General features: G+C 46.4%; 3 protein-coding genes across 3 annotated transcripts; 1 reads left to right on the top strand and 2 right to left on the bottom strand.

Annotated features, from left to right (window-relative positions):
- Positions 1 to 4,134: 4,134 nt before the first annotated feature.
- Positions 4,135 to 9,365, bottom strand: eif4eb (eukaryotic translation initiation factor 4eb). Its single transcript, XM_040199660.2, has 7 exons — positions 9,333 to 9,365; positions 7,992 to 8,095; positions 6,338 to 6,433; positions 6,149 to 6,212; positions 5,226 to 5,339; positions 4,859 to 4,998; positions 4,135 to 4,774 (listed from the first exon to the last, which is right to left on the bottom strand). Exons 1-7 carry the CDS (start codon positions 9,348 to 9,350, stop codon positions 4,660 to 4,662), a joined length of 651 nt encoding a protein of 216 aa, XP_040055594.1. The 5' UTR covers positions 9,351 to 9,365; the 3' UTR covers positions 4,135 to 4,659.
- Positions 9,366 to 9,465: 100 nt separating this feature from the next.
- Positions 9,466 to 15,965, top strand: metap1 (methionyl aminopeptidase 1). The gene is made up of 11 exons (XM_040199658.2): positions 9,466 to 9,609; positions 10,759 to 10,810; positions 10,954 to 11,063; positions 11,489 to 11,549; positions 13,636 to 13,727; positions 13,808 to 13,891; positions 13,972 to 14,110; positions 14,635 to 14,766; positions 15,065 to 15,208; positions 15,303 to 15,368; positions 15,622 to 15,965. The coding sequence occupies exons 1-11, from the start codon at positions 9,493 to 9,495 to the stop codon at positions 15,786 to 15,788; spliced, it is 1,164 nt and encodes a 387-aa protein (XP_040055592.1). The 5' UTR covers positions 9,466 to 9,492; the 3' UTR covers positions 15,789 to 15,965.
- A 2,367-nt stretch (positions 15,966 to 18,332) lies between these two features.
- LOC120832944 (alcohol dehydrogenase 1) lies at positions 18,333 to 23,165 on the bottom strand. The gene is made up of 9 exons (XM_040199659.2): positions 23,034 to 23,165; positions 20,456 to 20,557; positions 20,193 to 20,334; positions 19,839 to 19,926; positions 19,490 to 19,703; positions 19,158 to 19,418; positions 18,904 to 19,036; positions 18,652 to 18,790; positions 18,333 to 18,562 (listed from the first exon to the last, which is right to left on the bottom strand). Exons 1-9 carry the CDS (start codon positions 23,049 to 23,051, stop codon positions 18,529 to 18,531), a joined length of 1,131 nt encoding a protein of 376 aa, XP_040055593.2. The 5' UTR covers positions 23,052 to 23,165; the 3' UTR covers positions 18,333 to 18,528.
- Between the last annotated feature and the right edge of the window lie 483 nt (positions 23,166 to 23,648).

The following is a 23,648-nucleotide window of genomic DNA, read 5'->3' as shown; positions in this document are numbered from 1 at the left end:
ACGATTCTTCTCAGTGAAAATGTGTTTGGAGGACAACACAAATAACATACAGAAGCAATTAGCCTAAATTAGCCTCGCTTCCTTATTGCAACACCAAACAACCATGTTCATAATTACTTTAAGTGTTCATTATCCCGAGTTAGGCTCACAATATCACATCATTTCCGGTGCACTCGCATAACTCAAGCACATTTCCATGTGCCTCAAAGGAGCAATTGAATGACAAGCAAAGCCAAATTGGCGCACAATTCCCACAATCCAATCTTTTCTACTGTCTTGCACGGATGCACACGTTTGGAGAATTACTGAGGGATAACAACCGCGGATAAAGTGACAGGTGGCTCCGAGGTGGGCGTTGAATAGTTGGAGGCTGCATCAGCCGGTGAAACGCGAGCCAAGTGCACAAAGGCAACAAATACTGCTGAGTCCTCCAGGCACTGAAAACAAGCATCCCCAAAAAATGATGAGTAGTTGGTGAGAAGCACCGGTTTAGTTCATCCCATCTGGATGAGTTTGTTCCAGATAGAACGGCTCATTAATCGCTCTCAGTGGGACACTCCATTATTTTCACCTCCGTTGATAACTATGACTCACTATGAAGGTTTTTAGCATTTTTGGGCTCACTATTTTGTGGTTCTCTCAATAATAAATTCACTTTTTGACCCTAGGAATCCGTCCTTGGCCCTCTCCTTTTATTTCCCCTGTTGGTCAAACAAAAACGCAGCAGTGGAATTAATGTCCGTTGCTACGCTGATGATACTCAGCTTTATGCGGCTGTGTCATCATTCCTGCCAAATTATAATGTTAAAAGCCCCAAAATGTTTAAGAAACCCCCCTATTTTGTTCACTGTGTTCTTTTTCTTACAAAGCAAGCGGATTGCGGGTGGGACGTAACCAAATGCCGCGAAATTAATTGTATGGAAAATAGTCACCTCAATGAGTCGAGACGGCAAATTAAATATGCCAACGAAATCTCTGGAGCTCATTTTTCACAGCTGAATGAGGCAGAGGGAGCACACAGGGTTATTATTACCAGCCAATTTAACACATAACTGCAAGCGCAAACACTGTAAAACGTCACAAAAGGCCACGCTAATGAATCTCCGCTCGGTGAGAACCCTGCCAGTCGGGACTTCAGCATCCTTTGAAAGTTTCATGGGTGGGAAATTCTTCTTTTTTTTCGGAGGTTTTCAAACTCATCGACTGACCAACCGGCTTTCTAAGGAAAAGGTTTTTGTTTTGTTTCTTCCAAACATTTTGTTCAAAGCCGATGTTTTACCGCCTCTAATTAACACCCGAATTATCCCGAGAACAAGACAACTATTGATACAACAAAAGCTTCGAAGTGTCGTACAGGCATGAAAGGGTCGCACTTTAAACCAGATGCACGTTTCCACATGAACATCACATGATGGGATCTAACAGGAGGTCGCACCGTGTGGGCTGATGAAAAACACCGTGTTAAAGAAACAAATCGCTGCGTTGATTAACACAATGCATTCTGAATGTTCATTTTTCAATTAGCGAAGGGGGCAAAGGGGGGGGGGTGGCAATGATTAAATAAGTAAAAGGGAGATGCTGAATGCTCCACATTGACCACATAACAAAGCGCTGGTGATATTACAGCAGTTGGGCTTTAATATGGAGTAAAGACACAACCTGTATATCCGCTCGTAGGCATATTTGTTTTAGCTGTGAAAGGACCAGCTGCCTTCGAGCTTTAGCCACGTTGACGAAAAAAACCAGAAACTTTATTCCCCAAAATATCAAACCGTTCCATGGCCAGTTACTGAAACTTCAATTGAGATGAATAACCGCTTCAACATGTGCCATAAAAGTGATCATTAAAATGATAAAAATCAATCCCACGCTGCAGTGTGAAGCTTTTACACGGTGCTGCTGTCAGTTTGGGCTTTATATACAGTACAAGGGCTCAGGCAGCTGGACGGGGGACTCCGGATCAATACTTTTAAAACCCCTCCGTGTCTACAATGACTTATTTCACACCACACCACCGTCGGCCCTTCCTGCGTACAGCTCTAAAAGTAATCTAAGCGTTTTGGATCTCAGCGTTGGCTAACTGCCTCCGCGTACATTCCATCAGGGTTAACGAATCCCGCCATTGATCCGCGTACCGCCGGGAGAGGAATGGGCCTCCGGACGGACCCCGCGCGGGGAAATTGATCGGCCACGTACAGAACGGGTAAGCTGACTAAGCATCGAGCTCCACAAACGGCCGCGGTTTTGATCCTTTGATTGCGTTCCGGGGGTGTGACGTCGTAATTACAGCCGCTGGCGATTTAACACCTCCACGCGGTTCCTCTGCCGCCCAGACGTTGCTGTTCGCCCACCACGCTTTGTCAGCCACAAAAGAAAGTGCTTTTTCGGTGGTTTTGATTCCCTCTTCACATGCTGCGAGTTGATTCCCCTGAAGTGTGAGCCGTCGCCACCGAAGCACCGGAAACGCCAGGAAACGCAGGCGGCGGCGGCGGGGGCTTTACGGTGTAAATTTGAAATTGGCGGGACGTGGACTGAGGCCTGTGGACGCCTCCCTCCACCTGCTGGCCTCCACCTGTTGGAGGCTAAACGGGGCTGCAGCTCCCTCCAGTGTAAAGCGATGGGCAGCAGTGTAATGATTCTCAAAGCAGCTTTTCGGGTCTAAATCAAGTCGCTTCAGCAATACCTCCCTGTCTGATTTGAGCTTTTATTTCCCCTGCTGAATTACGTCCTTTTGCCAGATTGATTTGACCGGTTATCTCACATCCAAAAGGTTTGGGGATTAGATAAGTGCCCCCCGATTGGAATACAAGGAGGTCCTGCTGGCGGCAGCTCGCGGGGCCGACTGGAGGCCGAGCCACTGAGCTCGATTCAATTTAGCACATTGATTGCATCCGTCGCTGCCGAGGTGAGTCTGTAAGCCCGTTTAATAAAGTGCCCGTGTTCACCTGTTGCACAGACTGGGGGGGGGGGGAGGTTGGCTTCATGACCAACCGGGATATAAGAAATGTGTTGAATTCATCTGTTTGTGCACAATACGTGTGCATTTATTTACATTTGTATGACTGTTGCAGACCGGATTTCATTACGTGATGGAGCCTTGTGAATAACACTGTGTGTAAGTGGATGGTTTTAGGTCAGTGGCGCAAATTGTTATTGTCTCATTGCACCGTCTCTATGAGTAATACTTTGTGCACTGCAATTAGAAGGGCGCCTCTTTATGCGACCCCATTTAACACCTCCAACAAAATATAACATAACACTTGGTGAATGAGTCATCTGGGCGCTGCTGTACAGGCTGCACTCGGTTTGGCTGGATGGACCTCGTAATCTGGCAGCTGGGTTTGCAGACGGTCTTTTCTCCGCGCTTACTGAAGGTACGTATCCGTTATCCGACATTCGATCACAGAGGATGAGGCATCGCGATGCAGATGAGTTATTAGAGGTATATTTTTACTCTTCATGTAAAAAGTGCTGAGAAACTTGAATTAACTAAACATCTCGGTTTTATTAAAGTGTGTGACTTCTAAATCAAACCGATGTTTTTATTTGGTCCTACGGAGTTATTTTTCATGCATTATTAATATTTTTTGTAGGTCCTCTGCTTGTCACGGGAGTTGCTTTGTGCGCTTGAGAGCTGCTGTAAACACACAATTTAATGGCCACCGTGTTTCTGATTGGAAAAAGGATCCTCCACGATGGATCAGCTGGCCTTTAAAGGTTACCGCCTCCAGACTGCCGTCACTTCAGCGAGGACCCAGTGAGGCTTCGGCCGTCACGTGACGCGTCATGAGATCAGGGAGGATCTGGTGCCCGCCGCCGTGAAGAGGCCCGATCCTTGAGAACGTGGTGACATTTTTGAAGATGGCAACAGACTGAGACGGGAAACAAGAGTTACCCAAAGTAACCTTTTCTTTCAACGTTCCTTTGTTTCATTTTTTTTGCTGACATTTTAAGGGATCTTGGGATGATGGGGTTTGAATGTGGCGCTGTCGCTGTAAATCTCAAGCCGGAGAAGAGACTGATTCCCTGAGATGGATTGTGTCTCGGTTGAAATCGATTAGACCGCAAACTGAAAGGCAGTTTCCTACGATACAGCAAGTGATGCACCACAAAAGTATCACACAGTTAAACTAATAATAATTGCAAAACCCATGTTTTAATTATATTAACGCTCAAAGGAATATGAGTCATGAAATACTTTTTAAAGGTCGATTGAGTGCAATCGAAGGCATAAGAAGCAAAAACAAAAAGGTCTAACAATCTAATCTTATGTAGGCAAATTAAAAATAAATTAAAAGGGCTTTCATTCGTTAAGCAAACCAACGAGCCTGTAGTAAATGATATAGAACCTTTTTTTTAACATTTTAGGATTCCTCAACATTAAAAAAAAAAACCAACACAAATGTCTTTAGTAGAGTGAGCAGCCCTCTAAATCACCATCTTATTGTTAGTGTTTGGGAAGATTCATGTTCGTCTGGTAGTTCATGTTTTTCCGCTGTGGTTCGAGTCCCCGGCAGGTAACAGAAACAGGGTTATTTTTACTATTAGTGAATTATTTTGTTCTTTCTTCCAGATCGCATTCCAACGAGTCAGCAAACACATGAACCAACAACAAATAAGACAAGAAAACAAACAGGAAGGCACATCGGACATTTTCCCTCAAACCACAAATCTGTTCTTGGTGGTTGAACCGCTTTTGGTGGACGTGTCAGCGTGAGACTGGTAGCCAATGGTCATCTTCAGCGGGAGCCCCAGGCGCTGCTTGTAAACGCTCCTGTGGGGAAGAGACACCGTGAGAGGTCGCGGGGAGGGGGGGCGGGGGTCGGGGGGGGGCAACTGAGATGAAGACGCGCCTCACCCTATGTGCGTCACGGCGTCACGGCTCTCGTAGTCCGAGGTCCACACGGCTATTTTGTCTCCTTTTGTGCGGATGTTGACCACGGCGCCGCACACCTGGTCGCTGCAGTCGCCGAAGGCCTCGCCCACTAAGCACAGGAGCTGTGGAGGGAAAGCGATGATCCTCATCTCGACTCGGACTACGCGGGCAAACACACGCCCACAAACACCCCAAAAAACAGTCGACGTAGAAGTCTGTTAATGTTTAACGGTGCGTGTTTCTTCTTCCCACCCGCTTTGTCGCTGGATGTCTGCACCGCAGCCAGCGACCACGCGGCGGCGAGCGGAAGCTCAAGAAACGGGTAACGGCGTCCCTCGGTCAAACCTACCGTCTCCAGCCAGAAGCGGTCCAGGTCTTGTCTCCTCTGCTGCTTGTTGAGTGTGATGAGCCAGCGGCCGCCGCGCTTGTTCCTCTCGTCCTCCCACATGGGTTCGATGCCGTCCTGCAGCGGCGGCACAAATGGTCAGAACACGTTCCGAGCCGCCGCGCACAGATCGGGTCAGAGGTTTGCAGCTGGAATACTAAGAGGGGAGTGAGGACTGGTGTCCAGTGACGGCTGCGCTCGGTGCACGTCCTCGTTCTCAACTCGCACTGCCGCCCGCCTTCTTCTCTGCCTCAACTTTGTGACTCACAGAGCAAACTGGTTGGAGAATATTAGGTGTAAAAGTTCAATTGCATTCATGTCGATTAAGTAACGGAAGTTGCCTAATTAGTCTTTGCCACAGGGGATCCTGCTAATGTTGACAATGAAAAGCCCACTGATTATAGAACGCAGTGCCAAATAAACGGGAGTGTGAGAGTCAGTGGGTGGAGGGAGTCTGCAGATCAATGTGTGCCGTGTACAAAGTTTAAAGTGCCAGAGTTTAAAGTGGCGAATGACTGAATGGAAAAGACATGTTTTTCATTAAAGAATGAAGCGTAATAGATGAATAGACTAAACCCAATAGGCATGCTCAGTCAAGGTTGATGATTAATGATTAAATGTATTCCCTGCAGGATAGCAATCAAAACTTTGAGTCTTCGACCTCAGACAAGAGTCGAGTCCTGTTTAATGTACAATGGAGGCAAAGGATCAGTGCACGCTAAGAGCACAGTGCGCGGCTACCAGCCAATCGAATGGCTCTTCTATTAACCTGCGGAGAATCCCAAACTCCTCCGGCTAACTTTGCTTGGAAATGTTCCGACCTTTAGCTCACCGTCACCTTTACGTGAGCTACACGCTCACACAAATGGTACATAAATCAAACGTACCTTAAAAAGGGAGTAATCGCAGCCCGACAGGAGGTTGCTTGACAATTGGATATGGTTGTAAAGTCTGAAATGAAGAGACACAGCGTTAAAAAAACAAAATCCAACAGTATCTTAAAAGTCTGTGGTGGCATTTTGCTGCTTCAGTCACTCCACAGAGGTCCAAGCAAACAAAGATTTATTGCTCCGTACGCCCAGAAATCCTCAACCGTGTCGAATTTGGAGATGAGTCGCAGGTTGGCCTGCCATGTTTTGCTCTTGTCGTTCTTGAAGAACCACAGGGACCATCTGTTGGGAAAAAGCAGAGGAGCAATTTGCATGAATGTAACAAGCCCCTAATTAAAGTCGAGGTAACCGGAGGAACCGGAACGGAGCGGATGAGCGGCGAGCTGCCGGCACAAACTGTTCGGCGCGTCTCACTTCACTCGCTCTCCATTAATCGTGAGCGCGGTGTCAGACTTGTTTGATGCTGGAGCCTCTCGCAGCCCAGCGGCTGCTTCTTGTGTGTCTGTGTGACGATGACATCGTCATCATCATCATCATCACCTCATCTTTGCTGTTACAAGTTAGTGGGGCTGCGCCAAATAATTTGTAATTGTTTGTCCTCGACCCAATTCAAAATGTATTCAAATAAAAAAAAAAAGAGAGATATAGTCCCCTCCTGTGATTCAGAGCATGTTTTCATCTAACAAATTATTCTGCTCAAATCCATATATGTTGTTTTTTTCTTAGTCGTAACCACAATAACATAAAATCATATTTTGTCCAAATACGTACGTGGTTGATATCGTTAAACATGACAGACAGAAAACTTCATAAGATTCAGAATAAATTAAGAGCAACACAATCAGAGCTTCTAATCTAAAAAAAAAAAAAAAGTCTTTCAATACAAAAAAACAGGTGAACACATTTAGAGAAGAGAGATGCAAAGCATAATTTCCATGGAAACACACTGCAAACTGGTTGGTCATAAGATTTAAAAGTCCCTCGCCACGCGTGCAGATTAACAGGGGGCAAAACGCCCCCCCACAGACCTCCGGTAGTCACTGCCGCCTGCGGTTCCATCGCAATGTGGCACAATTGGAGCAGCTGGCCCGTTAGCGGGTTTGGACCACACAGCCGAAATGAAAGGCCCAAAAACCGGAACAAGTCTACTGATACTAATGGAATGCGTCGTGTGTGCATAACAGAAGACCTCAGGAGAAAATATGACAACTCCCCATCGGCATACCGTGTCTGGTATAATATTAGAACGCTGCCGATTTATTTTCAATCCCACAGCCGGCCTGCCAAAGACCAGTGAGCAACTTCTCTTCCAGCCAACTGGCTCTCTGTGGAGTTCTGTTTTTGACCCTTTTGGACATAAGTATCCCTGTGGAATCTAAATATGTATAAAATATTCAATTGATGCTTTTTTTGTATTCAGCACCGAAGGTTGTTGCAATCTAGGATTGAGAGGAAAGAACTGAAACCGTCTGGACAACAGACCATCACAGAAACACCCGGAAAAATGACAGAATGATAAGAAAATACATGAGAGCTCGAAAACACACAGACCGGAGTAGGGCCACAGGCACGTAATAATATATATTGTTCTAGTATATCATTAAAGGGGACTCTGGCATGTCTAACTCTGGGAAAAAACAACTCCCGCGGCGATTTGTTATGGTTCTTGTAGGTCAGAAACGTCATGCTTGAGTGACTGGAATAAACTTCCTTATCATTCTCTCGTCTATGAAATGAGAGTCTCTACGTGGTGTCGCCCCCCTTCTTTCTTTTCTTTAAAATACCCAAAAACTAAAATAGTTGTTATATGACGTTTGTATCTTAGATGGGAGCCCCGTACCTGTTCTGGAGGGGGTGTTTGATGTAGGCCTCTGGGTTCACAATCTCTTGTCCAGTCTCTTTAGCTGCATCTTCATCAGGCTGGGGGGGACTCGGGTTGGTTTCCTAAAGGTAGTTAGGCAGAGAGAAGCAGGTGTTAATCATTTATATTATTTATTAATTAATAATAAGTTAGTAATAACAACAATGGGGAATGCTATTAAACAGTACTGAAGTAGAATGAAATCAAATATCCTATGTAACAACTTTTATTGTTAACAAAAGTTAGCCTTTACTTTATTGGTGGTACTTTAATTACAGGTTACTATTCAAAAAGAGTCTTTCTGACCAAACAACGGCGTCATTCCTAATCTCGAACGAGATTATCACCCAAATAAAGTCGAATTACAGTCAAAAGATTAGTCTCCCGTTCACAGGAGAACATCTGGAACCCATTCCACCGTTATGTGAAGCGAAGCTATATTCAGCTAACTACCGTGGACTGCTGGCCACTTTTACACAGTAACGTTACTGGTGGCAAGTTAGTTGAAAAGTGTTGACTCATTTTAAGAGGCCCAGATGTTTGTAGACGAACGCCAAGAGCACCACGTGACTTCCGTTCTTACAACTGATCGGTCAGCGTTAACTTTTAGCCAACTTGGCAGTTAACTCAGGTCACTCAGTGCAAATGATCCGTTCTAACACGAGACTAAGCAGTTGAAGCTTGAATTCGACAGGTCAATTAACCTATTCACTAAAACACATGTTTATTTGGGTGGGGTAACACAACAAAACGCCATTGCTCTTATATATCGCTAACCGAGTAGTCCACCTCAAAAGCTGCATCGAAGAGGTCAGCAGTGAGCAGCGGCCACCGATTCTGACAGCTCAAATTAAAGTGACACAAACAGACCGGTATTTCCGTTCCAAGTCTCGTATCGCCCGCCGAATTTAAGTATAGTACGTCACACACGTGCCTGTACCAAACTGTGATCGCACAGGTGTGTGTGCCATTGCTGTTAACCTCAGAAATGGTTCATTCGTTCATTTTGTAATGGATCTCTCGCGCAGAGGTGAACGGCACGTCGGTTAGCTGTGACGTCACCTCTCAAGTTGGGGGAGATCTCCCCCTCGCGCGAGCGCTCCGCTCGGCCGCTTCGGTCGTGGCAGAGAATGACGGGACCAGCTTCAGACTTATTAAAAACAGAACGCGCGAGCGTGACAACTCCCCGTTTCCTTTCAGGGACAAACGTTTTCAGGTATACTTGAACTTAAAACGTGAACCCGGTCCGGTATTACAGCGAGAAAGCCCCGCGATCGTTCCAATATGCTCTCGCACGGCGGAGGGGGAGAGTGTACTCACCGGTTCGGCGGTCGCCATCTTTAGAAAAAAAAAAAAAATGTTGTAAAAAGTTTCTGCTGATTGGGCCGAGCTGCGTAACGTGACGCGCGCCGCGCATGCGCAGTGCGCCCCGGCTGGCTGGCTGCTTCCGCTCGACTCCACCCCTCCGGCAGACGAAGGCATGGCGAGCACCGAGGCAAGAAGGGAGTGTGAGACAGAGGGCTGCAGCGAGGACGCTAAACTCCAGTGTCCCACATGTATCAAGCTTGGCATTCAAGGCTCCTATTTCTGTTCCCAGGTACCGCTGCATTTTTTTTCGGCTAGTCCAGTCCCGAACCCCGGCTCTGTGGCTAGCACACCTGGGCCTTCTGTCCCATCATGCGGCGGCTAACCGTCGAGCTAGGTAGACATGTGCAACCGCGAGGTGCTTTGTGGACCGCTAATAACCTAATAGGGTAACGGTAACGCGCGCCCCGTGGCCGTGCGTTATGAGTAATGCACTCGGTCATTGCAACTCACCCCGCACAGCACGCACAGCAGGCCGGGGAGGGAGGGGGGTTAAGCTAGCTAACTGCTGGCTGATTAGCTCCAGTGAGTCCCGGTGTCGTCCCAGGTCATAATGAAGAAGAAAAAACGCCCGCAGTGTGGACCCCGTTTTGCCTGAATGAAATAATGTACATTTTGTCTGGTTAGAAGATAATTCAGTAACGACACAGACTTTGGGGAGTTGTGGATGTGAAATGCCACAGAGTTAATGTTGCGTGACGGAGCGTTTGTTGTCACGATGGTTCGTTCTCTCTCTCTCTCTCTCTCTCTCTCTCTCTCACAAACCCCCACTCAACACTCTGTCCATTTAAAGATGGATTCACACATGGCTGAAGATAAACTCCCCACATACTGTGCAGGTGCACAGCTGAGCAGGATTCCTTGGATCATTATGACCAGCAGGGATGGTCCCATTGTCATTGCAGTTTTCCTTGACTTAAATGCTATTTTTAAAAGTTGGTGTGAATCCCACGTCGCAATGTCTTGTCCTGCAGACACTGCGTTGAAGAAGTCTCTGCCAACTAAGCGTTATCCATTAACCTGCAGATGCACTGCGCCTGTTCTCTTGAGTGTGAAGCTTTATAAATAGTTTCCGTGGCATTTGACCCAGGAGGTCTTTGCTGCGGTTGCATTTTTGGGGGGCTGTGCAACCTGACACCGCTTTTTAGATTTCCCGTCCCTCTTCCTCGGCTGATGAGCTGTCCAACAACATAACTATCATCGAGAGGAGCATGGTAGCAATTGGAGAAAAATCTTCACCCCGGCACTTTCTACGACGCAATGTCCTCGCGTGCACGTGACACAGTTTGATGTTGGCGTAGAACATTTGTGATCTCACTTGTCACCGTACCAGTCGGTGCACATCTCCATTCTGCCCGTTGAACTGTGTTTTTGTTTCCAGGAATGCTTCAAAGGGAGCTGGGTGTCTCACAAGCTGCTGCACAAAAAAGCAAGTATGTATCACTGGTCGTTGTCGAGATTTTCTAAAGTCACATTTAAACTCGCAGGTGTCGGTTCATTAGGTGGTTGTTGTGAAAGCGAAGAAGTGACGCGACGATGCCAGATGCTTCAGATTCCTTGTGCTGTGTTTTGTCAGAGGAGGACAAGAACCAGAATGAATCCAAGAACTGTGTGGAGAAGGACATCAACACGGACCCGTGGCCCGGCTACCGCTACACGGGGAAACTACACCCCCACTACCCACTGGTGAGCCCTCCCAGCTCACAAGGCTCTCGGCTCTGAGACCTTTTTGTTGTGTATCAACGAGCTCTAAACAAATTTGCACGTTCATTTATTATTTTCCATCTTGATTTTCCTGATCGTTAACCGCTATCGTCTGTATCAACGACTGGCGACCGGGAAGAGAATGTTTCACCGCCGTGTTTAAAATGTCAGCTTCTCCCTGGCGACCGGGTGGTTTGCTGAAACGTGAGAACGCACCCGGGCGTGTTTTATCAACGGCGTTGAGTAGAGCTGATGAACGGTCCTTTCTGGACACCCGGCCGCGTCGTTAAATTATCTCCTCCAGAAAGAAAGAACGACAGCCATTGTGGAAAATTCTTGTATATTATTGCATTGATTATTTCCTGGTTTGACGTATAAGTTTGTCCTCTCCTCGGCTCCCGCTGTAGACTCCCATGAGGCTCGTGCCCAGCGACATCCAAAGACCCGACTACGCTGATCACCCCAGAGGTACAGAGTGTTTTTAGTTCATTGTCCACTTGGGATCTTGGGTATCTTTTTTTTATTTTTATTTTTTTAACAGCAAAGCAGTACTACATGGGGCAACATATGTCTTACCTGTTAGCAAAGCCTTAACACTGCCATTAATCTGAAGTATTTACACACACCAAATACTGACTTACATACCAGTATTTATTTACCTGTTTTGTCTTATTACAAATACATTTTACTGCAAATGGTTTGTTTTCACACACCCCAACTATCGCTTTTTATATGCAAGAGATATATATATATATATATATATATATATATATATATAATATATATATATATAATATATGAAAAATTGGAAATGCACTACAGTGGAAAGTTTGATTGAAGGATTCATGCAAGGTTGGTAGTTTACAGCTGCTAAAAGAGTAATATTTACATTGGTGTTGACGCACTGGCATTGTCTGTACGCTGTAATGGCCACAGGTTTGGGTGTTAGACGGGAGAAATTGAGGCCACTCTGATCTGTCTCAGCTTATTAACAGTAGACAAAGCAGTCGTCCATGCGTGTGTCTTGTGTATTTTCTGCATGAATACAAGTATAAGCGGATATGTAATGTTGTGCAAACAGGAGTCACGCGTTAACATCTGCATGTGCTTTGAGCAATTGGCTGACAGCTGTACACAGCTGCAGAATATTGCGTGTATTCTCAGTAGGATACGTAGTGCAAGTACCATTTCACTGGAGTTTGATTCGATATTCGGTATACAACAAAGAGAATATTGCTTAGAGCCCAATAGCTCCTCGTTCTCAAATGAGCAGCCAGGTGTTATTTATCAGACACCGTTTTAATTGCCACCTGGCTTATTTACCTGGTCGACATCTCTGGAAAAGACCTTCAGTGTGCAACCATGGCAACCTCGACATCCTTGTCATCGGACTGCGTAGATCCGTGCTCCGGTAGTCATGGTTACAGTCTCCTCTCATTCCTCCCGTGATGCCTTCTCGGGGACTGAGGCACTATTGTTGCAGGCCGTTTTTTTTAACGTGGCATTTGTAACTGAGCTGAAGTCAAATCTGGTTTTCTTTCTTTTTTTTAAAAATAACACAAACAATGGAGGTTATTACCGCAAATACACCTGCAGGGAAGTGGAGCACGACGTTGTGAAGACATGAACATGTGCTCACTGTGATTCTCTCGTGCCTTTTCCTTTTTCCTGAGCCGCTGTATCAAAGCGTAAGTAAGTCTAATTGATTGTTGCTCGCGCACTGTCGACTCTGCGGGTCAAAAGGAGGGCTGTACTTGACTTGAACAAAAAAAAAAACCTGTCTGCGTTGCTAGGCAACTGTTCCTGTTCATGCAGCAATCATCTTGCTTGGGTTGATGAATTATAGATCAGCGAACTAACGATGACTCCAGTGCTTTAAACAATGTCCAGTTAAATGCTTTCCCTTAATGTGCTGCTTATCCTCAGACCTGATCTTGTGCAACGTTTTGTTGGACCGTCTCTCCCACGTAACAGGCCTCGTTTCCTTTTGAGTTGACAGTGCAAGTGTCATTAAGCCGGCTTCTGCTATTGTTGTGGCTTTTTATTCTGTGTAGGAGCAGCTTGTTGCCCGTAGAACCGTAGCACTGAAAAGCTTTTAACGAGAAATGTGGGATCCAAGTTGAAAGAACTTGTCATAACAAAGGTACGTTTGATTTGCAATCCATTAGGAAGAGGCCCTGACTTTTGATGAGGGATTAACAGACGGTGCCGATATCGATCAAACTTGGTTTGTGGTTTGAAAGAACCGTTATTTATACCTTTGCCTCACCATATGGATTTAATACGATGAAGTCTTCGACGTCAGACGCGGCTCATGTAGGAGTGAGAAGAGCAGGTTGCGGCTCCAGATGTGCGTCTGTATAAGACAGCTGGAGTATGACTGATGATGTGCACCCCCTCTCACTGCCGAACTGCTGTCGCTTGTGATGTAAAAGCTAAATCATGGGAGTGTGAATGTGGTCCCAGGTGAAGTTTCTGAGGCCCGCTTGAGTCGTCTCCTTCGGCGCCGACGTGCGAATGACGCCGCTTGTCTCTCCTGGTTTCCCTCGCGCAGGCATATCCGAGTCGGAGCAGTTTCTGAAGGGGACGTCGCAGATCAAGATCCTTTGTCCCGAGGACATCGAGGGCATGCGGGTAGTGTGCAACGTAAGGACGCCGGCTGCCGTCAGTGTTGTGACGTAATTTGACTCCGTGCCCTCCATTCAATGCATGTTTGGTAATCGCAGCTGGCACGAGAAGTCCTGGACCTCGCAGCCGAGCTGGTGAAGGTGGGCGTCACAACAGAAGAGATCGACCACGCCGTGCACCTGGTACGTACACGCTCACGTGGCCGTGCAGGCGCCCGCAGCCTCGTCTTTCTGCCTCTAACCGACGTGCTTTGTCCATTCAGGCCTGCATAGCCAGGAACTGCTACCCCTCCCCTCTCAACTACTACAACTTCCCCAAATCCTGCTGCACGTCCGTCAATGAAGTCATCTGCCACGGCATCCCGGACAGACGGCCATTAGAAGAAGGCGACATCCTCAACGGTGGGCTCCCTGCACCACACGGGCCTCTTTATACGTTGTCGTTACAGTCACATCCTCAATGGCGAACCAGGCTGTGGAAAGTTGAGCTGCGTTTGGATGAGGGGAATGTTTTAGTTAAGATTAAAATCCTCCTCCTCCGTCATGACTAATGGTTGTGCCAACGTCCTGAAATGGTGTCAGCGGGAGTTTGGCCAATTTTAGACTCTTTATGAATATTTGTGCCAGGGCCTTGTCTCCCATCCGCCGCTCCCCCCCAGAGCGTCTGATGGAGCACTTTGCCAACAGCTCTCCAATCGCCGCGTGGCGCTGACGAGACGCGTCGTTCCATTAACCTTTAGCTGTGGGGATTTGCCTGTCAGATCGCTGCTCTCCACGTTTACTCCCTGAAGTGGGAGTAAACAAGTCCCGCTTTGTCCGCTCGCGCCTCCAATTTCATCAGCAATTTAGCGAAACGCGCCCTGCGGCGTTTCTTCTTCTCAGCACAGCGTCTCTGACTCTTTTCCCCCCGTCTCCCTCTCGCGCAGTGGACATCACCGTCTACCACAACGGTTTCCATGGTGACCTCAACGAAACCTTCTACATCGGCGAGGTGGATGAAGAGACGAAGAAGCTGGTTCAAACCACATACGAATGCCTTATGCAATCCATCGACTCTGGTAGGTGTCCTCTCCCGTTCGCTGGACGGGGGGGTCAACCGTCTCTGATTTTTGTCCTTTGAATGAATTGAGAATTGGTGTTGGCTTTACATGATTTGTCCACCAGAGAGCACCGACGCCTCGGTGAGCAAGCCGAGATTTACTTTCTCAGTTTCTGTCCGAGGTCAACAATGAACTTTGTCTGAACTTTAAGTTCACTAAATGTGGACAAAGCTCTTTGTCGGTGACTTTCTTACTTTTTAAAAGAACTCTAGGCCACAAACCCCAGTTAATGCGTCGGATGCTCCTGCCTTTACAGTGAAGCCGGGCGTCCGCTACAGAGAGCTGGGTAACATCATTCAGAAGCACGCGCAGGCCAACGGCTTCTCTGTGGTGCGGAGCTACTGCGGCCACGGCATCCACAGGCTCTTCCACACCGCTCCCAACGTGCCACATTATGCCAGTGAGTGGTCCAAGGCTGCTTTTTGTTTAAATCTCTCAAAGGTTTCCATTGAATTTCCTACAACGGGATGAACTCCGTTTTATTCATTTCCCAGAAAACAAAGCGGTTGGAGTAATGAAGCCCGGCCACGTGTTCACCATCGAGCCCATGATATGTGAAGGTGAGAGAAACCGCACTTCAGTGTGAATAGCATGAACAACGGCGGTAATTGAAGGGATAATAGTCATTTTAATTGATGTGAATATGATATGATTGCGTCAAACAAAACCTTCAGCAATTGTACATAAAACCAAAGTAAAGCTAGAATGTAGAATCTCCTCCCAGGTGTCCAGTGGCGCCCTTTTCCCTAGAGCTCTTGTTTAATTGATGCCCTGTAAGCCAAAACCCGCCGCGCCCGTGTGTCACGACCTCAGGTGGCTGGCAAGACGAGACGTGGCCCGACGGCTGGACGGCGGTGACCCGGGACGGGAAGCGCTCGGCACAGTTCGAACACACCCTGCTGGTGACGGAGACCGGCTGCGAGATCCTCACCCGCCGCCTGGAGGACAACGGCCGCGCCCACTTCCTCAACCAAATGTAGGCGGGACTGGACCGCAACGAGGACGGGACTCTCCAGACATTGTCCCCCCCACCCACCCACCCGGCACCTCCTGGGCCTCACGCACACACCTCAATGAAGAGGCTCCACCCCCCTTGAGCTCAGTTCAACTGCGGCTCTCATTGTTCTTTGAATTAAATATCGGTTCCTCAAATGTAATGGAAGTACTTGAATGTGTCTTATATTACCGTGGATCGCTTTGTTAGTGAAAACTGTATCTGAAGGAAGGACCCATGAACGTATTCATGAGACTGCGTGCTTGTGTGTTTTGCTCAGGGCAAATCAAACTAATGTGCCGTGCTTTGCGTCTTTTCTCTCAACCTCTTGTCGACTTCATCACAATTCATACGAGTCTCCCAGAGACGGATCAAAAAGCATCGGCAATACTGAAGAAAAAGGGAGGGCTCCAGAAGCCGGGTCAACGAGTCTCACGGCCCCGACGACTCAAACACAGAAACAGCAGCGGGGAGACGGGTTCTTCAGTTGGCTTCGGGTTACAGACGGACAAGAGATTAGACCTGTTAGCAAATACACCCCTAGATGGACGATGCCACGCTCTCTTTTACCTGCAGCCAGGAGAGAGTTAGCTTAGCATGAAGATTACACTTTAAGGGGAAACGGCCGCCACGAGTATTAAAAGCGCAATAAGAAACACGCAGACAACAACACTCCATTGTTCCTTTCAAAAAGTGAAACACAATTTGTAAACGCGACTTGCCGCTCTGAGCTTGTTGGTCCCGCTTCCAGGACGTCTCCCTCGGCCTCGCCACGTTTCCCACAGCCCCGGTGTAGCAAATTGAGCCTTAACGTATGAATCTATAAATCCGGATATCTCGAGGCAGGTTAGCCGACGTCCAACGCGCCTCAGAGGACTGATGTGATCACCGTTTCTCTGCCATCTTTGTATTCCTTCTAATGGAGTAATAAATGACTCTTCTGTAGCTCCGTGTGGGCGAGTTTGTCCTCGGATACGCCGGTGATCTAAATCACCGGCCTTTCATCACTAAAATAAACCCCTGCGTGGTTCCTGGGAGGCTGGATGCGGTGACGGCGTCCGCTGCGTTTGAGATTTGATTATGACATTATTAGTTTCCTTCGGGCTTCATTAAGTGTGAGCGTTCTCTAAACATACGGGACTTGATTGTATTACGTCTGAAGGGACTGAGCGGTGATTCATTCACAGGTTTGTGGGAGTTCAGCAGGAATGAAGAACTCAATAAAGCGTTATTGTCCATCAGCAGTAACTGCTGCACGTTTGAACGCTCTCTAATGGCGGCACTTTTGAACGGTCGTTACCGGAAACCAGCTCGCGGGGTGGATGTGAGACTGAAGGCTCGAGGTTCGTTCTGCGGCCCTTTTTGTCGACCGAGGGGGAGGGAATAATATTAAAGACGAAACAATCCCAGAGCAACCTGTGATAATATGTGAATCCATCACTTAGTAAACGGGGCTTTTGAGCCATTAAAGACCCCCCAGATGTGTGAGAATAAATCATCGTGTCTCGCCCTTATGAATCATGGATCCAAAATTCTTCCCTGCATAACTTTGATTACAGCATAACACCAACACCTATCAAAATAACAGAATGACTATCAAAATGTAGAATTGGCTGAAGTGACAATCCAAAAAAAAGCTCCTTTCGACATATTTTTCCACATGTCTCTCTCCCCCCACCCCCCTCCTCTGCAATGCAATGCAATACGTCCGATGTCATCATTCTCCTTCCTCCATCTGGGCAGCAGATGTGGAGCCTGCGTGGAATAAAAAAAGCGTCTATCAAGACGTATTGACAAAGAGAAGACCTTGGGACAGACGTGTGGGACTCGTTTAATGAGATCTGATCCACTCTAACATTTCTGACCCCGTTTGTACTCATTCTTTGGCGAGTAAAAAAAAGAAAGAAAGCCCTCTGAGGGCAAATCATTACGAAATCCAATGTTAGCCTTGTAGGGCAGCAGTGACACGCAAGACAGACAAAACCCAGGGGACACTATTCATGAGACGTCTCGAAGGGCAGAGTGTGAGTCACGCGTTCCTCCGCCATCAGCTTCTCTCCGCCACCTCTTGCATCCTGGGTAAAATGTAAATGGGTCTATTTATTCAACAGACACAGTTGAAGGGACTTAGATTTTGGACAAAACAGGATTGCTCCCAGTGGTGAACACACACGTGGAGTTGTGAACCAGCTGTCCTAAATGTCCCCGAGGAGAAAAAACTATGGGGAAAAGAATTTCTTTGCATTTTTAGTTTCATCAATGATTCAACAATCAAAAACAATACAATATCATAGCTACAATATCATAGCTCTACCACATAGTGGAGAGGACTCAATCGGGTTAAGTTAAGGTCAACAACCCAATAAGATATAGTTACTCCACTTAGCCCACTTGAGGACAAAGGAACAGAACCTTTCAGGTATAATTAGTCATTTTAAAATAATAACCTGCGAAAGGTGCAGTGGCTCCTTTATTGTTTCAGTATTGTCTTTAGCCCGATCAAATGATAAAGAACACAGTAAGTCAAGAGTTTGCAGCAGCAGAACGATCTTAATTCCTCTTTATTAAACAAGTGTCCGTGGAAAACACGCCAGCCTCGAGGTGAACTTCCACACTGATACTTTCTCCCATCGTGCAGACATGTTGCAACAACGTTGTTACTCCAAATGTACAAGCGGTGGAGCGTTAATGGACCGGCCGAGCGGCTATCCGGCCTGGTCTTATTCTTACTGTGGAGAAACAGTCATGACCGTCCGGATGCTGTGAAACAAGAAGAAGAGAGAAATTAGGAGATCTGTGTTGTTGAGTCATGGATGGATGGTGGAGCAAGACCGGCCGTGTTCATCTACCATTTGCCACGCTTCATCAGCTCGATGGCATCGTTGACCTGGTCCAAGGTCAAGTTGTGAGTGATGAACTCATCCACCTTTATCTTCTTGTCCAGGTAGGCTTTGACCATCTGAGGCACGGCGTCTCTGCCCTTAAAGCCTGAGGCACACAATCCAATCCCGTCAGACTCGCATCCAGAAAAAAACGACACAGCTGCAGAAATAAAGCCAGAATCCACTCAGTTACCAGAGCGATGGTCACATTTGTCTCACCTCCAAACGCGGAGCCCTTCCACGTGCGTCCACCGATGAGCTGAACGGGTCGGGCAGAAAAGTCTTCCGTGTTTGTCCAGCCAACCATGACGCTAACACCCCAACCTTGGATACAAGACTCCAAGGCACTGCGCTAGATGGAGGAACGGAACCAGGTCAGACGGCTTTTTACCTAAAAGGTGCCGGTCTGAGAAGATGTGGGCTCTCTTGTGTGATGATGATTAGATCAAAAATATGAAACCAAACCCCCCTACCATGACGCCCACATTCCCGACACATTCCAGGGAGAAGTCCACCCCTCCGTCGGTCATCTCCGACAGCACCTGGCTGATTGGCCCGCTGTGATCCTTCGGGTTGACGAAGTCGGTCGCCCCGAACACCTCGGCCTTGGCGAACTTCTCCGGGTTGACGTCCACGGCGATGATCCTCTTGGCTCCTGCAGCCTTGCAGCCCATGACTGCAGCCAAGCCCACAGCTCCCAGGCCGAACACGGCGCAGGTGGAGCCCGGTTCCACCTGCGATACGACGGGGTTCAGTCAACATGGGTCTCTCTCTGCTGGTGTTCCACAAGGTCAAACAGACAAACCTTGGCGGTGTTGACGGCGGCTCCGTATCCTGTGCAGATCCCACAGCCCAGGAGACAGACTTTGTCCAGAGGGGCAGCGGGGTCGATCTTGGCCACGGCCATCTGGTTCACCACCGTGTACTCAGAGAAGGTACTGGTTCCCGTAAACTGCAGCACCTTCTTCCCTTTACAGGTGAACCGGGACTCTGGGACTGACAGCGGATCAACGCCATACCTGGACAGAGAATTTATCAACATCAAAATACAACCGCAGCATCCAGTTCTTTTAGATTGCAGCGGATGGTTGTAAGAGTAAGAAAAAGACCATCAACGCTTGGAATGAAGAACAAAAGAGGCTGGTTGAGCTCACCATGCTTTCTCACACTGGTTGGTCTTCGGGCTCTTACAGAAGCGACATTCTCTGCACTGGGAGATGAACAGAGGTATGACCTTATCTCCTAAAAGACAGAAACAATGTTGCCACGTTGCCCCATGAAAGTAATTAAGCCAACTTCGCGTGACAAGTTAAATGTAACAGGGAGTAAAATACTCAAAAGACAACGTGTGCTTTTTTGACACTCTGTGTTTCAGCCTATTAATACTTGAGCTTCAGAGGTTCAGGACGCAGCACGCAGATACGAGGTGTATAAATCTTCTCACCTCACTCACCGAAAGGAAGCAGATAAGCGTGAATTCCCAAAATATATCATCATTCAAAACGGACCTGGCTGCAAATCGGTGACTGCGTGCCCGACGCTCTCGACGACGCCGGCCGCCTCGTGGCCGAGGACCACAGGGAAGCAGTCTTTGCCCATATTCCCCAAAAGGTGCTGCAGGTCCGTTTGGCACAGCGCGGTTGCCACAATCTGCACCGAATAGAGTCACCAAACATTGACAAGACAAAGACGAGTGAAAGAGCGTAGTCCACTTTTTAATGTCGGAGGGATAAAAGAATGGCCAAACACACCGGGGGGTTGAATGTCTCACCTTGATCCGGACCTCGTGGGCCTGTGGAGGAGCCACCTCGATCTCCTCCATCACCAGAGGCTTGTTGGGCTCCCAGGCCACCGCGGCCTTGCACCTGATGACCTGCGGCCCAGTGACGTCACACGAAATGACACGTGAGATTAGAAAAATACAATCAAGAAAAGAAATGGGTTTCACAATTTTAATTATTGCATATCTTTATTGTGTTGAAACAACACAAACACAAGTTGTTTCAATAACTTTGATGAACCTGCTTCTCGCAAAAGCAAACACTTTAAAGTCCACACACGTTGTTGGACAAACAATTTTTTATTGAACCAGAGTAATTAAGTTGTGTCAAGGTTTGTCTTGAATCCATTAGCTGGGGACATATCAGGAAATGTTCTTGTTCCTCCACTGGTTTATTAAATGCCCAACCAGAGAGGAGAACACGCTGGATCACTGCTACACCACAGAAAGTGGGGCAGAAGATGTTAAAGGGCTACAGGCACAAACTCAGCGAAAAGTGGAGAGCAGCTTCATGTGAAATCTCAGAAAAAGAAGGTCGCAGATCTGGCTTTATAGACCTTAGTCAAGTCAAAATACTCAAGATGTAAATAAAGGAGGCAACAAGACAAAATTAAATCCAAGGTTGCAGTCCAAAAGAAACAGCTTTATGTCAGTCTATATGTCTACTGAACCAGCTGTGAGTGTAACCAAGAAAAGCATTGAAACCCAAACAGTATCAAACGTTTGCTGTTTGTACTGTACGAATGGACACGCATTGGAGCGCTGTCAACAATTGAGGAAAAGAACGCATGTGGAAAAGTTGGACTTTCTGAAAGAGAAAGGCGTTTGCTTCGGTCGCTTGCACACGGGACACATGAGCGAGAGTTGCAGTAAACGCGCATCAACCAGAGTCGTCCCAGTGTTCTTCACATTGATAAAAAGGAAAGACGAAGAGCGTTCTGTGAGTGGCACAACTGTCTCTACTCGTGGACATACAGGGGCTGGAGGCAGTAACGGCATCCTTTCAATCCTACATGTCAATGTTAAGTGTGTGAAGGGAAACCGAATCATACAAACGTACGCAATCCTGGATCCAGGAAGCACTGACGCTTTCTGTTCTGAAAGTCTAACGGAAAGAAAAACGAAGATGAATCTACGTACAAGGGGTCACAATATCCAAATTAGCTGACAATCCGTTCTTTGAGCTTCCAAGTGTGTTTACGCAGAAGGAAATGCCAGTGTCAACACACAATATCATTTCTGAAGAGCTGTGGTCCAAGTGGACGTAAGATGTAAATATTCCTCGTAAAGGACTAACCCATATCCTGAGATTACTAACCCATATCCGTATATTACTAACCCATACCCTTATATTACTAACCCATATCATTATAGTACTAACCCATACCCTTATATTACTAACCCATACCCTTATATTACTAACCCTGCTTCATATATTACTAACCCATACCCTTATATTATAACCCATATCCGTATATTACTAACCTATAGTATTATATTACTAACCCATAGCCTTATATTACTAACCCATATCCGTATATTACTAACCTATAGTATTATATTACTAACCCATAGCCTTATATTACTAACCCATATCCGTATATTACTAACCCATACCCTTATATTACAAACCCATATCATTATAGTACTAACCCATACCCTTATATTACTAACCCAGCTTCATATATTACTAACCCATACCCTTATATTATAACCCATATCTGTATATTACTAACCTATAGTATTATATTACTAACCCATATCCGTATATTATAACCCATATCTGTATATTACTAACCTATAGTATTATATTACTAACCCATAGCCTTATATTACTAACCCATATCTGTATATTACTAACCCATATCCGTATATTACTAACCTATAGTATTATATTACTAACCCATATCATTATAGTACTAACCCATAGCCTTATATTACTAACCCATAGCCTTATATTACTAACCCATAGCCTTATATTACTAACACATAGCCTTATATTATGACCCATGGCATTATATTTTATTTCTTGTTATCTTGTTATGTTATCTTGTCCATTGTCGAACTGTCTGCTGTTACGCACCAACCGCCAAGTCAAATTCCTTGCATGTCTGACATATTATGGTCATAAATGTTTACTGACTAGTACTTTCAAACTGTTCCATTTCTGGACAAGAGACATTTCGCTAAGACCGAGGGGACCGAGAGACAGATATTAGATATATAGTTAGAAACAGAAAGGTCAGTTTAAGGTTCAGCTACGTTAGGTCAATTACATAATACCATTACATAATATGACTTATCTGTTAGCAGATATGCTGTAAAATATTAATCAGGAAAGAAAACAGTTCGACCCCTGAATTGGCCCCACGAGTGTGAACTGCTCTCAAATACAGAAGCACATTCAAATGAAACATATTCGCCCTAAAAGTAGCCCAGAATTACTGTTGACTAATGAGATGTCGTTTGGCCGTTTGCTGAGGTTCATGCTTCAGTACACACAACTTATCACGTGACGTATGGCAAAAAGTAAACACACATCTGCGTCCGCGTCTTAGATTGTACTCACCTTACCCGCCGTGGCCATTTCTACTGCAACGATGTGGGAGCGCGAGCAAGTGAGCGATTGAGAGAGGAGGTCAGCTGCAGGCCACGAACGCAAATACAAGTGACCAAGGTCTTATTTACAGGGGACAAGACTGGAGGGGGGGGGGGGGGGGGTCACTTCCGCCAACACTACAGCCACTCCCTCCAATCTGTAAAAAACACTTTACCGCTCGGCCTCCGTTATCAAGTTACAACTTTAGTTTGACTCTTTGTGTCAAAATGAGTTGCTGTGGGGGGGAAGTGAATGATGTAAAAGTTAATAGCTCAGTTAGTTACAGTGAAAGATAAAACGTTCCTGTACTGTAATCAAGAAGAAGGGCCGTTTTGGGGCAAAAATACCAAAAATAGTTTTTTTCATTAAACATGAATAAGGAAATAATGATGCATGTATATTAATTTGAACTTCATTGAGTCCTTGTTTGTAGCAGAGGGATGTCTGTGTTGAGTCTGATTCTCTTCTTTGCCATGATACGATGCAGTTCCTATGTAAATATATTCACTATATACACAATATATCAATATAGATATGTGCATTATTTGATGATCTGCTGTCACGGTTGACCTCTGCACACGATTC

Source organism: Gasterosteus aculeatus, chromosome 15 (assembly GCF_964276395.1).
Source record: "Gasterosteus aculeatus chromosome 15, fGasAcu3.hap1.1, whole genome shotgun sequence".
Classification (NCBI taxonomy): Eukaryota; Metazoa; Chordata; class Actinopteri; order Perciformes; family Gasterosteidae; genus Gasterosteus; species Gasterosteus aculeatus.
Note: the sequence above shows the minus strand (reverse complement) of the source record. Positions and strands in the feature narration are given on the sequence as shown.